The 15,568-nt window shown below is 38.4% G+C and overlaps 1 protein-coding gene and 1 long non-coding RNA gene across 2 annotated transcripts; both read right to left on the reverse strand.

The window, feature by feature from the left end:
• Nucleotides 1-2,951: 2,951 nt before the first annotated feature.
• On the reverse strand, nt 2,952-3,576 carry LOC114302720 (uncharacterized). Its single transcript, XR_003643503.2, has 3 exons — nt 3,313-3,576; nt 3,094-3,215; nt 2,952-3,005 (listed from the first exon to the last, which is right to left on the reverse strand). It is a non-coding gene; the product is annotated as an uncharacterized LOC114302720 (long non-coding RNA).
• A 600-nt stretch (nt 3,577-4,176) lies between these two features.
• Nucleotides 4,177-5,220, reverse strand: LOC145802864 (uncharacterized). Its single transcript, XM_082895659.1, has 3 exons — nt 5,199-5,220; nt 4,649-5,125; nt 4,177-4,571 (listed from the first exon to the last, which is right to left on the reverse strand). The coding sequence occupies exons 1-3, from the start codon at nt 5,218-5,220 to the stop codon at nt 4,177-4,179; spliced, it is 894 nt and encodes a 297-aa protein (XP_082751785.1).
• Between the last annotated feature and the right edge of the window lie 10,348 nt (nt 5,221-15,568).

The following is a 15,568-nucleotide window of genomic DNA, read 5'->3' on the forward strand; positions in this document are numbered from 1 at the left end:
GATTAGTGACGGATGTAGTTATGATGAAGTTGTTGAGAAAATATGTGCGAAGTTCAAGGAGTTGAGTGTCGGTAACTTTTGTTTGTTTTTCTCTGTTCCTGGATATTCTAATTGTATTGTTGAATGTGATGATGATTTGGGAAATATGCTGTCAATGGTAGGTGGTAGTGGTTGTCATGTTGTTGATGTTATTGTGGGGGATAAGAGAGTTGTGGAGGTTGATGATGGTAATTCTTGTAGGATTGATTCTGTAACTTGTGAGAGTTCTTTTGTGAATGATTGTGATGATGTTGGTGGTTTGTTGCGTAGTTTTTATCCAGAACCAGAGAGAGTTTTGTTGTCTGCTAGTTGGAAGGGGATTATACATAGTGTTGGTCAAGAATTTGAAGGTGGAGTGTCGGGGTTCCGCATTGCATTGGCTAAGTATGCGGTTCAGTGTGGTTTTGTAGTGAATTATTTGAAGAATGATGCAACAAGAGTAACCGCTGAATGTATGATGAAGTCGTCTACGGGTTGTAAATGGTTTGTGCATGGAAGGGTGTTGATGGATTCTGGTGTTTTTTTTATAATGAAGTTGGATAATGTGCATACTTGTGGGGTTGTTGCTCGTAGATCTTGTAGCAAAATGGTTGGTTCTAGACTTGTGTCTGATATTGTGCAAAATGATATTAGTGATAATCCGTTGACTCGTCCTATTGAAGTTAAAAAAAAGTTGAAGAAGCAATATGGTATAGATGTTTCTTATCGGGTTGCATGGTTAGGAGTTGATAAGGCAAGAGGTGGGTTGTTTGGTGATTTTGCAACTTCTTTTGACCAGCTTCGATGGTACCTTGAGACGGCTATGAGAACGAATCCGAGAAGTGTGTTTGAATTAGATGTGGATGAAAGTAGCGGGTGTTTTCGGAGGTTGTTTGTGGCATTTCATGGATGTTTGTATGGCTTTCAATTTTGTCGTCCGTTGTTGTTTGTTGATGGTACATTTTTGAAGGGGCGTTACAAGGGGCATTTGCTTGCAGCAACATCAAAGGATGGTAATCAAGGTATGTATTTATTTGCAGTTAGTATTGGTTTAGTTTGTCAGTGTGTTATTGTATTGTGAGTCTGCTAATTTTTGCAGTTTCATGTGGGTTTGTTTGCAGGTTTGTTTCCTTTGGCTTTTGTGATTGTTGACGCTGAAAATCAAGATAATTGGATGTGGTTCTTAAGTCAGTTGTTGAAGGCTGTTGGTTCAGGCCGGAGATTGACTTTTGTGTCGGACCGTCAACATGGATTGCTAGACGCTCTTTCAGTGGTTTTCCCCAATGCACATCATGCTTATTGCTTGAATCATTTGAAGAGAAATTTGATTGACAAATTGGTGGGACTTCGTACTAACTATAAGCTGTGTTTGATGAAAATATTAGTTAAATGTGCTTATGCGCCAACGGTTGCTTCTTTCCAACATTATATGGAGAAATTGAGGCGTATTGCTGGGAATGGTAGAGTTGATAGTATGTTGGATGGTTTGCAAAATGATAAGTGGGCCAATGCATTTTTTAGAGGGAAACGATATGGTGAGATGTCATCTAATGCTGCCGAGTCTTACAATAATTGGATTGGTGGGGCCCGTGAGTTGCCTATTACTTGTATGGTTGATATGATTAGGGTTCAAATCATGACTCAATTGTCGGATAGAAGAGCTGATTCTAGAAGATGGACTACAAAATTGTGTCCAGTTATGGAAAAGAAGTTGGTGGACTCTTTGGAGCTAGCTAAGTCTTGGGATGTGATTGTTGCTAGTGATACTGTGCTTGAGGTTCATTCTTCTATTTCTTTTTATGTTGATATTGGTAGACAAACTTGTTCTTGCCATGAATGGCAATTGAATGGTTTTCCTTGTTGTCATGCTGTGCATGCTTTGCGTAGTAGTGGTAGAGATGTGTATGGTTTCATTGATCCTTTTTTTCATGTAGATTGTTTTAGAGAGTCATACAAGGAATCTGTTTATCCAGTGCCTTCAAGTGAGAGATTTGACTTTGATGGTGCCAGTAGTTCGGTTATCAAACCTCCTATAACGAAGAAGCAGTCCGGGCGGAACAAGAAGAAGATGATACCTTCAAGGGGTGAGAATGTGAAGCAAATCAAGTGTGGGAGGTGCTTGAAATATGGGAATCACAATAAGAAGACGTGCAAGGCTGCTATTTGAGGCCGCAATCTATTCTTTTGGATTTGTATTTGAATTTGAGGAATTATGATAATAAAAAATGTGATACTTGGTATTATGGAAGTAATGAATAAAGTTGGTTGAATTGTTTTTTGTTTGTTGATGTGTTTTTTACTTATTGAAGTTGTTTTCTGATAGTCTGGTTTTGTTTTTTATTTTTATGGAATGCAGAGAAGGTTGTTGAAAATTTCTTATTGAAACAGTATAATATGGAAACGCAGTACATATTTCATAGCGATAAAACTGTATAATTTTGTAGTTTTAAGAATTATTAGAAACAACCTGATGAAACCGCATAATTTTGCAGTTTTAAAAATTATTAGAAACAAGCTGATGAAACTGAAAAATTTTGCAGTTTGAAGAATTATTAGAATCAACCTTTACTGTATGAAAATATATGCAACCACAAACAGGTAGACAAACAATCAGAAGAAGAGCAACAACAACATCAATCATTTTCACCATAACCATGATAACCAGAAAAAGATCATTCCCAAAAGTATATAAAGTACTTGTCACATGTTAAAAAAGAAAAATAAAAAAAAATAAAAAAAAGGTTCAAAGATATGTTCCCTTGAATATTTGTATTGTTAAGAAGTTTGTTCATTGTTTCTATGGTTTGGTATGTTTTGTCAACATTTGGTAGTGCTCAAGTTTCCAAGATCGATTCTCATCATTGAGGAATTGATTAATGATTTGTGCTCGAAATTTGACCCACTCAGTTAGACGAAGTTTTTTCTGCACAGGTTGCTAGTTGAGATATTGGTTGATAACATTGCAGACGGCAATTGCACAATCATTCCTGCATTGTTTGAGATGAAGTTAATTAGTTAGGTGAAACTGCAAAAATTAGCATATTAGAAGATTAGTTTATGGATTTTGTATCTTACGAGTGTGGGGTTTGTTGTGGGCATTCCTCAATTGATGCAATTTCTGTCTCGCACTCTTGAGATGAAAACATGTTTCCCTGTTTGCTGAGTAATGCTTTATTCCATCTCAGTTGATGTTGTTGCTACAAAATAGTTAGTGGGTGTTTTTGTTAGTTATAGTGATGAGTTGAGATGTTTGTAAAGGGATGGAACTAAGTATGAAATTTTATTTTAACTTACAATTTGCTTTGCAATTTCAAAGTGCTTGTTGTGGCAATCTTTTGCTGGTCTCAAAGAGTCATAGTGTCTCCATATTCCATCAGCATTGTCAAAGACCACAATTGTCCAATGGTTGTCGTGGTTGATTGGGAAATGGATATATCTGTTTTTCATTGCTTCTGGAAAATGGCTGTCCATCAGTTTTTCTCTCAGTGCTTGATCTTGGTTTTGTAGTGGAGTCTGTAAGTCATATATATGTTTGAAATATGTCATAAAACTATGTAGTAATACATGTTGATAAAGTAGAAAATTTTGCAGTTGTAAGGTATGTTAAGTTTTGCTTACATTGATGAGTGTTAAGAAAATGTAAGATCTTCCTGCGTATGGATTGCTTGCAAAGACTAGATCATTTTTCTCAAATTCTTCAATGGTTGGTTGGAGTGCCAATTGCTTTTCTGAGAAGGCATCAATGACCTGAAACATGTTATATATGAGAATGTGTTAGGTTTGTGGAATAGGTTATTGAATATGTACAGAAACTGTAAAATTGTGCAGTTGGAGACCTACATTCCCATATAAGGGTTCCCTGTTGGTCAATCTGCATATATCTGAAAAGTATACGCAGTTTTCATCTTCGCTGCCAGACCAGACACAAGCAGTTGATTGTGTGTTGTTGATGAGTTGAATTTGGTCTTGGTCTTTTTTGGATAGGCTATGCCAAACCTTGTTTATTTTGCGGCATGAAATGGTGAGTGGCTTGTTTGGGATTGATTCTTCCTGTAAATCATCATCACTTTCCAATACTTGAAGATTTGTCTTCTTTTGATTGGCATGCTCTTTTGGGTTTGTTTCAGCAGCAACTGGTTTCTCTTGGCCAATATGTTCTTACATCTTTTCTTTCTGCTGTTGTTTTGCTCCATGAGCACCCTCTTTTTTGTTGTCATTCTTCTTCTCTTTTTCTTCATTGGTACCCTGTGTTGGTTTGGGTACATCAGCAGCAGTTTGTGTCTTGTTTGTTGCATCTTCTTTGGGTTTGGTCATTGGTTGGTATTCAAAATCTGGGTCATGTGCTTGTTTTCTTGATTTTTGTTTGATTCTCTTGACCATGGATCTTTGTTGGGGACTGCCAGTTTTTTTGGTGGACATTTCCTTCAATTGATCTTCTTTTTTATGCAATTCAGCCATGAATTTTTGTTCCATTTCTTGCATTTGTGCTCTCAGGGCTGATATGAGCTTGTCCTTGTCGTCCTCTTTGGTTGGTGTTTGTGGTTGGTCATGACCTATAAAAATGTTGGATTGTGTTTTGGTTAGTTTAATGAAATTTTGCAGTATGCTTTAGTATTAGACAATAGTTTACCTTGTGCATGAAGTATGTCAGATTTCTCTTGCAGTTCTTCTTGTTGGTTTGTCAGTTCTTGTTCATTGACTTCTTCGTGTTGGTTTGTTTGTTGTTCTTCTTGTTCTTGTTGTTGGTCTTCTTCTTGATCAAGGTGTTCTTCTTCTTCTTCTTCTTCTTCTTCTTCTTCTTCAGTTTTAGTTTCTTCTTCTTCTTCAGTTTCTTCTTCATCAGTTTTTTCTTCATCAGTCACTTGATTTTTTTCATCATCACTCTTTTCTTCTTGTTCATCACTTTGTGGTTCTTGTTGTGGTTTTTGCTTTCTTTTCTTTTTTTTTTGTTGTGCTTCTTTTTCTGATTGTGATTCTGATTCTGAATGATGTTCTTCTTCGAGAAAGTCATCCTCATCACTGTCTAGAAGTGTTCTTTTTTTTGTTGCTTTTGTTTTCTTTTTTTGCTTATTGTTCTTTTTGTGGTCTTGTTTCTTTGCTGAAGAGTCTGTTGATGTGCTTTGATTGATATGCAATAATTGTATTTCTTATTCAGTTGGGGTTAAAGCACTTTGGTTAACCTGCATTGGAACAATGTGGCATATATCAGTAATACTGTAAATTTGATCAGTTTCATAAGATGAGTTGTACTGTGAGTAATGTGGGTTAAGTGTCGAAATATGTTTTTTGAAACTGAAAAATGTTACAGTTTCATAACATGAGTGATGTTAAAGAAGTGTGTGCTTTGAAACTGAAAATTTTCACAGTTTCATAATATGATTTGTACTACAATGAATATGAAAGGAGTGTTGAATAGATTTGTGCTAGGATAGTATAGAAGAGTTTGAATACCTTTTCAAAGTGAGCGAGGCTGATGTGTTTCCACTTGGAGTACATTTTGCCAAGGTTTCATTTCATAAACCTTGGGAAGCCTTCTTTGTTGGATGGTCGGAGGAGTTTACTGTGCTCACAGTACCAGTACTGTAAAAAAAAAAAAAAAGTTGAAATATGTTAGATAGTTAGAAATAGGTGGATGTCTGATATTTTTGTGGGAAGTAGTTGAGTAATGTGTTTACCAAGAGTAACATGACGCATCCAGTGACATGCCTTGGGTTGTTGTTTGCATTTGCCATTGAATTCATCAGTGTGTCTTTTATTGCCTCAACCCAATTGTACTTCTTGATGTTGTTGAGATTGTCAACATAGTTGAGGAAACTCCAACTGAGTGTATGGCCTGTTGTGGGCATGAGAAGTTTCAAGCACAAGTAAAGGGTGATTACCCTTGCAAGATCTTGACAATCATTGGTTGATTTTCCTTTTTTTGTTTGCTGAAACATTTTGGTCAAAGACTTGCCATCCAATCTCTTGACTGATTTGCATCTTCGTTTGTAAAATGGAAGCTCAAAATCCTTTGGTCTTGCATAGGATTTGGTGGTGATGCTGTCTTCTCCACAGTCGATACCAAAAATGAGCTTGACATCACTGGTTCTGAGTTTCATTTCCTTTTTGCCAAGTACAAATGATCTTTTTCTTTTGTTGTAGAGTGTTGTCATTTCTGCTACAATGGAATTGTAGCATCTGCACCAAGAGGCCTTCAGTTGTGTTGAGGAGAGAGCATTTATAAGGGGCCAAAAAGGGGTTTTTTGCAGCTCTGTCTGTTGGGCTTTTGTGAATTTGACCCCCTTCAACAGTTTGATTACCGTTCCGATGTTGGAACGATAATTAAATTGTTGGACTCTCTTTGCAGGGACTGCTGGTTTTTTTTCTTTTGATGCCTTGGTTGTTGTTTTGGGAGTTGATTGGCTTTCTTGGAGCTTTCTTTTTTTGGTTGGAGGAGCTTCTTGGTTTTTTGTTGGCTTTCTTTTGTTTGTTTTTGTTGTGGTTGGAGGTGTGGTTGGTGTTTGTTGGGTGGGTGGGGTCTGTGGTGTAGTTCTTGGGCTTTTTCTTGTAGGTGGTGTGGTTGTTTTGTGGGTTTTTTGGTGGGGTCTGTTGGGTTTGGTTGTTTTTGGGTGTGGTGGTGGCATTTGAGTGGATACAGGAGAGGGACTTTCAAAAGGGGAGATGGTTAAATCCCTGATTGGACTTGTGGGCATACGGGTTTGTTTCTTCCAATATCTTCCAACAGCTATTTCTGAAAAACTGAAAGTGACAACAGGGTATGAGTAATATAGTGACAAAACTGTATAATTTTGAAGTTTTATATGCAGTTTAATATGAAGTTATATGTATTTTGTTGGTAAGAGTTACAAAACTGTATAATTTGACAGTTTGATTTGCACTTTATAATAAGTTAGCTATTTGTTTTGAGTAGTGGTTAAATTGTGTAATTTTGCAGTTTCATTTGCATTTTGAATAAATTTAGATATGCTGCTTGTATAGTGATGAAATGAAACACTATGATGTTGCAGTTTTTATAAGGAAACAGTATGAACAATAGGAACAGCCCATTGTATTTTGTAAAAAGCAACAATAACAACAAGAAGATTAAAAATTCAAAAATAAGAATAAGAGAAGCCAATATTGAACAACAAGAATAAGAATAAGGTGTTGAATGTGTAAAAACAGGGATTTATGTGCAAAAACAGTGTTTAGAATGTTGAAAAACAGGGGACTATATATATATTAAAAGAGGGTTTATACATTTGGAAGTATGTAAAATGTGTATATAAGAAATATTAAAGAATGATGTACAAATGTGAATGAAAAATAATGAATAGGTGAAGAGAGATGTTACTTTTTTTCCCCATTTTTGTGAATCGGAAGTCAGGAACTATGAAATCTCTTCAGAGTGGTGATGGTTCTTCGTGTTGTTGAGAGTCGCCGATTGGAGAATATGAACGGCTTGGTGTTGTGTTGAAGTTGAACGGTTTGGTTTTGTGGTTAGGGTAGGGTTTCAGAGAGAATGGAGTCGAACAGAGGAGAGATGGAGGATTGAGAATGCGATTTCGAGCGGCGGAGATGTAACAGTGTACTGATCAGACTGAGATGATTGTGGGTGATGAAGATGAACGGTTACGTTTTCTGGTTAGGGTTAGGGTTTCAGAGGGGATGGAGTTGAACGGAAGAGAGATGGAGGACTGAGGAGTCAATTTCGAGCGGCGGAGACGTGACAGTGTAGTGATCGGACTGAGATGATGGAGACGTGGGAGATGGTTGCGCGCGTGTAAATTGGATGATATATTGTGGGTATTTTCGTCTTATTGTTAATTTGAGGACTTAATGGAGTATTAAATTTGTTTTGGGTCTAAATGGGGTATGATATGTTGGGCTTGGACCTTTGGGTCAGTCTCCCAAAACTATTTGGGTGTAAGTTATGACTGTAAGTCCAATCTCAATAGGGTAGGCCCATCCGGCCCACGTAGTGTGATCGGTCCATGTGTTGCTGAGCGCCAAAAAATTTTATCCGTCTTTTTTTTTTTTTTTTTTTTTATTTTATAACAAATTTGATTGCGAGGTAAGATTTAAAAAAATGTTTAGTGGTCCGAATTTTTGTGATTCGAATGGCTCTAATGTGTCAAAACGATGTTGTTTTACATCCAAAACGATGTCGTTTTGGATGTTTCGAGCCATTTGAGCTATGGTTTTTCGGGCCACCTAGCATTATTGTAAAATTTATACACCAATTTTGCAACAAACCAATGATATCGTTTAGATAGATGCAACAGAGAATAACAGGTTTTATAAAAATAAAAATAAAATATTTACCATAACGTAACATACTAACATCTATCATATTATTGAAATGGATTGTGTTTCAAATTTTTAAAAAATTATTATGATATAATATATCATTTAATAAAAAAAGTACATATAAAATTTTTCTATCACTTATCACACATAGCATATCATTTTTTTCACATGAAGTCTCTTAATAATATCTTCTTATGTTGTGTTTGGTTAAAAATTTAGGAAGAGATTTGAAAATAGGAATTAAAAAGATTGGTAAAATGTGAATAAAATATATTTATATTTTATCTAATTTCACATACATTTTCCCTTTTATTTTCTGTGGGGATATATTTTCTGAGTCCCAACATGTGGCCTAGGTGACGCCGAGGTGTTAGCCGAGGTGCCATGTGTCCAAGTTATGACGCCGAGGTGATCTCGGCAAGGCCGAGGTTATCTCCGAAGATATCGGAATTCGAGATAAGCGGATAAGGGACAAGAGTCCTAAAATGAGAGAAGACTTCAGTTTGGGTAAAGATAAGACTCTTAGAGAGTTTATCCTAATCCTACTGGGAGTCCAAGTTTAGTAGTAATCAGTCTATTGGAGCTAGGCTTCTATTGGGACTATGATTGTGTTGGCTATAAAAGGGAGGCGCCCCCATGGGTCTAAGGTACGCAATTTATATTCTGAACAGTGAGTTTTGCACTATTAATTATCTTTGAGAGATATACTGACTTGATCATTGGAGTGCCCCCGGGTGGACGAACCACCGCCGGAATCTTCTCTTTCTGTTGCAGGTCAGACATGTGCTATTTATTCCGCGGTACTCTCCAGCTGAATACTGAGTTGGCAGTGTGATCGGAAAATCACTCACACATTTTCTATTTCCAAATTCTCAACCAAACATAACATTACAATCACTTGTCGTTCTCTCCTTCAAAATTTATATTTCAAAAAATAATAGTGAAAAAGGTGAAGAAATAAATTGAATCACTCTCTCCAGATAAAATATAGGTGAAAGGGAAAGGAAAATGAAAAATGTATGTAAAATTAGATAAAATGTAAGTATATTTTATTCATATTTCGCCATCATTTTTCTTTTCTCTTTCTAAATTTCGCTCCAAATCTTTGAACCAAACACAATTTTAGAAAACGATTGTGTGATAGAGATTGAAAGTCTTGTGTGAGATCATGTATAAAAAAATTTAGACCGTAACTTGATAATTCTAAATAAAATTCCAAGTAAAAATTATGAGTTTGTAATTAATATTATTGTTTGGAGACTTTTCCACAAATTCATTGCTCAATCCATTGTAGTTGTGGTCCCAAATTAATAACGTAGGAGATCAAATTTAGAAGGGTGTGTGCAAATGATAATTTAATTGAACGTATTGTGGGGCCATATTGAATTCATTACGGGATTCACTTTTCTAGTCTGAATTATTTATTTTGTAAGATATTTTAAAAAGATTATTTTTATAAAAAATTATATTAATTAAATAAATGTAACCAGATGGTTAAATTATATTTACTGTTACAAAAATAAGTAACAAATATAAATTTTAAAGTAGACCATTCATTGGTCATGTTGTTACAATCAGGCAATTAAAATGATTTTTTTTGTAAGAATAATATTCTCAAAGTAATGGTGTTATATATATATATATATATATTAATTATTATATTAATTAGTGTACAAAAACATGACATAATAATGTAATTTTAAAATTATGGATCTCACCCATTATATAAATTACAAATATTAAAAATTATTAAAACCATATCACATCATTTCTTAATACACTAATTAATATATTAATTAATACGTATAACTTTATTCATTTAAAAAAGGCTAAAAAATAGAACCTATCAAAATAAAGGGCTGTGATAGAGACCACTAGGTTTAGAGCTCTAAATTGAGCTCTACACAGTTAGCAGGGGCAATTTTTTTTTTACGACAATGCTACGTAGCTCAAATTTTGTGGCTCAAAAGTGGCTTAAATGGCCAAAACGACGTCGTTTTGAGTACAGAACAACATAAAAATGGCCAAAACGACGTCGTTTTGACCATTTGAGCCACTTTTGAGTCACAAAATTTGAGCTACGAGACATTTTCTTTTTTTTTAAAAAAAAAGAAAAAAAAAAGGGAGAAGACAAATCATAATGAGAAAGAAGACAAATTAAACTTCCTCTAGAGCTCCTAATTTAGAGCTCTTGAACATTTTCCCAAAATAAATGGCGTAATGAATTCACCGTGGCCCAAGTTTTAAGTGAAGGCAACGTAAGTTGAAATTTTAATGTGGATAAAAATTCAATCCAATTTTTTTTTTTTTTTTTTTTTTTTTTTTTTTTGGATCAAGTCCCACATTCCACTTGAGTAATGTTAAAAACTTCAAAATTTTTATTAAAAACTCTATCAAATGTCTCACATATATGTGAGAATCACACTTATGTGAGACATTTAATAGAATTTTTGAACTCTAACATTTTTTATTCTACTTTGATGCGTCGGTAACACTATTCTTGTTTATCTACTTTCCTTTTTGTTTTGTTTTGTTTTTATTTTTTTATTAAACTAGAATTAATAATTTGTTTGTTCTATTATTTTGTTAAAAAAATAAGAATTGATTTTTTAAAAAAATTTACTTGTTTTCTAAAAGTATTATATTATTATTTTTTTATTTCACTCTCTATGGTCAATCACCACACCTTTGACAACTCATCAGAGAAATTATTTTTGATTTGTATTGTGTTGTTCATGATTTGTGTTGTTCAAGAAGCCAAATCTATCTATCTATCTATCTATCTATCTATATATATATATTTGAAAATCAACCCTCATTTGTTTCTGATGATACAACGGGTTCCAGATGGAACGGGTCTGACTGATCCACGCTCCTCAAGCCTATGTCCGAATGATCAACCTCACCAGAAGACCTGTACAAGAGTTCAACGGGGAACGGGGAGTCCTCCGGCGAACCTTCCGACGAGCAAGTTAGAAAGAGAAGTGGAATGTGTAGATAGATTAGAGATAGAGAAGCTTAACCTTATTCTTATCTTCGACGTCTGCTTATATTCTCCGGTAATCATTTCGTTGTACCTTCCGACCTGTCACCTTGGCCAAAAGTCTATGCTCTAGTTTACCTCGTTCATGGTGAATGCGTTCTGTCTCGACGGAGAGGGATTATCGCAATAAATGCTGTAAGGGGCTTCATTAATGATGACGTGCAGTGGCAATAACTTTGCAGATCTTTGTCTGCTTTTGTGGCTTACCCTTCTCTTGCCATGTGTCTTGCTGTCATTGGTTCTTATTGCTACATGGGGCTTCAACAATGCTGGACTTTAGTATTTGAGTTATGTATTGGGCCCTAAATGGTGGGCTATAATCTTTATGGGCTTACCCATGTCAGTAGTCCCTCATTCCCAAGTGCAGCTTTAGCCCAACGAAGGGCATAATGAAGAAAACGAGGGTTGTGAGAGACCGACAGGGTAAAGGCCGACCGAGAGGAGTGACCGACCATGAGGAGGGCCGACCGCAAAGGGTGGCCGAGCAGAGGGACCGACCATGAGGAGGGCCGACCGCGAAGGGGGGATGGTAGTGCGTGAGGCTTGAAGGACGGCGGGGAACGTGGTGATTTGAAGTAGAAAAGACAGGGTATGTAGGAGGGCAGTGAATCGTGGTCGTACACATGGCAGGATCCTGTAGTGGGGAAGGTTAGGCGTTGGGCAAGAAGTGAAACGATAGGTCATTATAGGGTGTCGAAAAGACAGTTTTGGCAGATTTTTGAAAAATTTCAAACTGGCGAAATTTAATTGTGACCCTTGGAATATAGGCAAACCTTGGGCTTTTGAAATTATTCGTTTAACGTATCTTTTTGCAAACAACCAAAATATTCTAAGTGTAAACTCCTTCGTCGCTAGTGATACACCCCTGCAACATTTCGTGAACTATCTCGCACTAGCATCTAAAGCTATTCGCAGACATACGAGAGAGATGGCCCAAGAGGAAGCAACAAACGCAAGGGTCGATCTATTGGGCTACAACGATGTAGTGGATTTGGCAGAACAATACCAGACGGAGAGGCGAGTGGGAAGCGAGGGGGAACTGGTGGAGTGACCTTGTTCGTCCACAATGATAGCGGCTGTCCAGCCAATCAACCAGGTTGAGCCAGATCACTGGCATACGAAGGCCGATAAGTCGACCATTACCGCGGAGAAGTTGGTGGGTATACGCGAGAAATACCAGATTCTCACAGAAATAGAGTTAAAGCTGCCGACAACAAAGGAGAGGCCATCCGACGCCTGACCGGGGGAGCTTGCCCTCTACGAGGAGGCGTTGAAGGGAGGGTTGAGGTTACCGCTTCCGCAGGTGGTAGTGGATGTCCTAAACCGGTTGGAAGTGGCGCCGGGTCAACTAATGCCCAACGCGTGGAAGATTGTACTGGCCTGTGCAAACGCGTGGCCGAGGGCGAACGAGGGGGCGGCTATGACCGTGGATGAGTTTTTTGCACACTATAAGGCCTCGGGGCAGCAAGAAACTTGGGTCACTTTGCAAGCGGTGGCAGGGAGGGGCCTAGTGGCTGGTTTTCCGTCATCAATAAAGGAGTGGAGTCCGCGGTGGTTCTACGTGTCCGTAAACAGAGGAGTTGGAGTGCGCACGGTATGGAGAGTGCCCACTAAGTCTGTGGAGCCAAAGTTGGGGGCAGCAGCTGATGAGAAGGTGAAGAAGGTGAAGACATGTAGGGAGAAAGAGGGCGCCAAATGAGACGAGCTCGTTCAGGCATCAGCCTTGTTTGTCGCAAGGTTGGGCCCTCAGCTGACCGGTGGAGACCCGGAATCGGTGGAATTAGAGGCGAGAAGGAAGGCGCAAGAGGCGGAGGATAGGACCATTCTCGCCAAGGCTAGTAAATTCAAAGAGTCATAGGCAGACCGGCCGCCGAAGTCGATCGCGAAGGAGAGGATCCGACCGCGCCCCAAACCGCTGGGGGAAAAGGACTTGGGTGAATTTGAGCCACGACCGCCCCCAATTGATCCTTTGAAGGAAAGGGCCAACAAGGAGGTGGAGGCTGTGGCGAAGAAAAAGATGAGGGTAAGGGAGAGGGAGGAGGGGCCAGCCCTAAAGAGGAGGAAGGAGGTGACAGCGGATGAGACCCTCGAAGTGGGGTTGGGGGAAACAAGGGGGATGAAGAGTGGGGCGACTAACCAAGGAGGCCAAAGAGGAGAAGAGCCCATGAGTGCCATGGGCCCCAAGATGCAAGTAGAGAGTAGGTCATCTGGCCTTGAGGTGGGGGTGGAGCAGCCGCCCAAGGGGGTTCATGCACCCCAAGGAGAGGGGATCAGGCTGAAGACTGCCATCTACCATACGCCAGCAGCGTCTGGGCGACTAGAGGGAGAAGGAGGCTCAGCCAGGACAGCTGCAGATTGCCTTTTGGGGGTAGTAGAAGAAGCGGCTGTAAGCTCGGTGGCCCAACCAAGACAGCTGTGTTCCGCCCAAATGGAGGCCACTGCCTTAGCAGGAGCCCTATTGAGAAAGGCGGCGGCTGCCAAAGGGGAAGTTGGGCCATTAAAGGTAAAGTTGGAGGAGGCGAAGGCCCAACTTGAAAGTTTGAGGAGAGAAACTGCTGGATGGAGGAAGACCGCGCGAAGTGTGTGTGCTAGGGGGTTGGAAGAGACCCAGAAGGCCAAGAAGATGCAAGTGTTGGCGATGGTGCAGGGGTACTCAGCCGATTGAGCTAATGCTGAACTGCTCGCGACCAAGTTGGAGTTGGAGGCGGAACGCCGCAAGGTGGTGTCGTGTGACAACCCTCACAACTGATTATGATTAAGTATGTTAACTGACTGATTGACTGAAATTCTGAACCAATTGATTGAGTGTGTTAGTTAAATGCATTTCTATCTGTTTGTCATTGAATTATCTGTTCGTGTTTTAAGTTTCGAACTGTATATGGAAGGCCTTATCGGCGGCCGAATCTAAAATTGATTAATGTTTTATGCTAATTGGAATTTATGTGATTTTATGGTATATTTAATTGAAATTTGATTTAGAATGATTAAATTAGATTTAATAATGTTAAATTACATAAGTTGGCTTTACTTACCAAAATGTCATGTTAGTGGGCCATCTCATAAAACATTTGAGACTTAATTCATATCTCTTCCTCAGCCATTTCCTTATACACAACCGACTAGAGAGAGAGAGATAGGAGAAATTGAGTTCATCTAGGCATTTAGCTTGGAGACTTGAAGATATTGAAGGTTAATTGCATAATTGAGCCTCTAGACTTGTAATTGAGGAACCTAGGTAAGGATTTCATCCTTTTAATTGTGAAATCAAGTTAGTTCTTGCATGGTTCATGGTAGATAGGAGCCTAAGGTCATAAATTGGTCTTAAATTGTTGAATTGAAGCTTATATCATGCATACATGTGTATATCATAAAGTTTAGAGTTGTTTTCATGAAAATTCTTGCATGCATGTCCACATTTTTGTTATAGTCCATGAATACATCATGTTTGGAAGTGAATTAACTCATTTGATCATGCTTTGGAAGTTTTGAAGTTGATTAAATTTATGCATGTTGCATGTTTTTGATGTTCTTAATGTTTTATTTGAAAATGGTGTTTAATTGACTCACCCTTGGGCTTTGATTTTACAAATTGATCTTCAAAACATGTTATATTATGGGTTTAAAGTGTTTTTCCAGAAAATGGGCCCAAGAGGTTGAGTTTTGATGCATTAAAGTTGAGTTTTGAGCTTGAGGTTCAAATCTGGAAATTCTAGAATTTGGACTCACGCTCGAGCGGGTAACTCCACGCTTGAGCATACAACCTGTGTTCATGCAGTCCGCTCGAGCGGGTAAAGTGACGCTCGAGCGGAAAATGCGTGTATCTAGTACTTTGCATGTGTTTACAATCCGCTCGAGTGGGGAATGCACGCTCGAGCGAGGACTTGTGTCTCACGCTTGAGCGGGTATCGAGCGCCCATCGAGCATGAATTTCGCACATCCAGTACTTTTACTGTAGTTTACAGTCTGCTCGAGCAGAGGAATCCAAGCTCGAGCGGATCCCTTTTGTCTGCATGTCCGCTCGAGCGGAGAAAGACATGCACGAGCAAGACCCCTGTTTCAGTAAAATTCTGAAAAGTGTTTACAAGTGCATCTTTGCATCCTCATTCCATCCTAGGCATTCTTAGGCCTAGTTTAAGGCATCTTAATGAGGATATTGATGTGGAACCACACCGAGGCAAATTAGGGATTAAGTTATTATTTTCCAACTGTGTAGCTTAG

The sequence above is a fragment of the Camellia sinensis genome, chromosome 11, assembly GCF_055761805.1.
Source record: "Camellia sinensis isolate YWXY chromosome 11, ASM5576180v1, whole genome shotgun sequence".
NCBI lineage: Eukaryota > Viridiplantae > Streptophyta > Magnoliopsida > Ericales > Theaceae > Camellia > Camellia sinensis.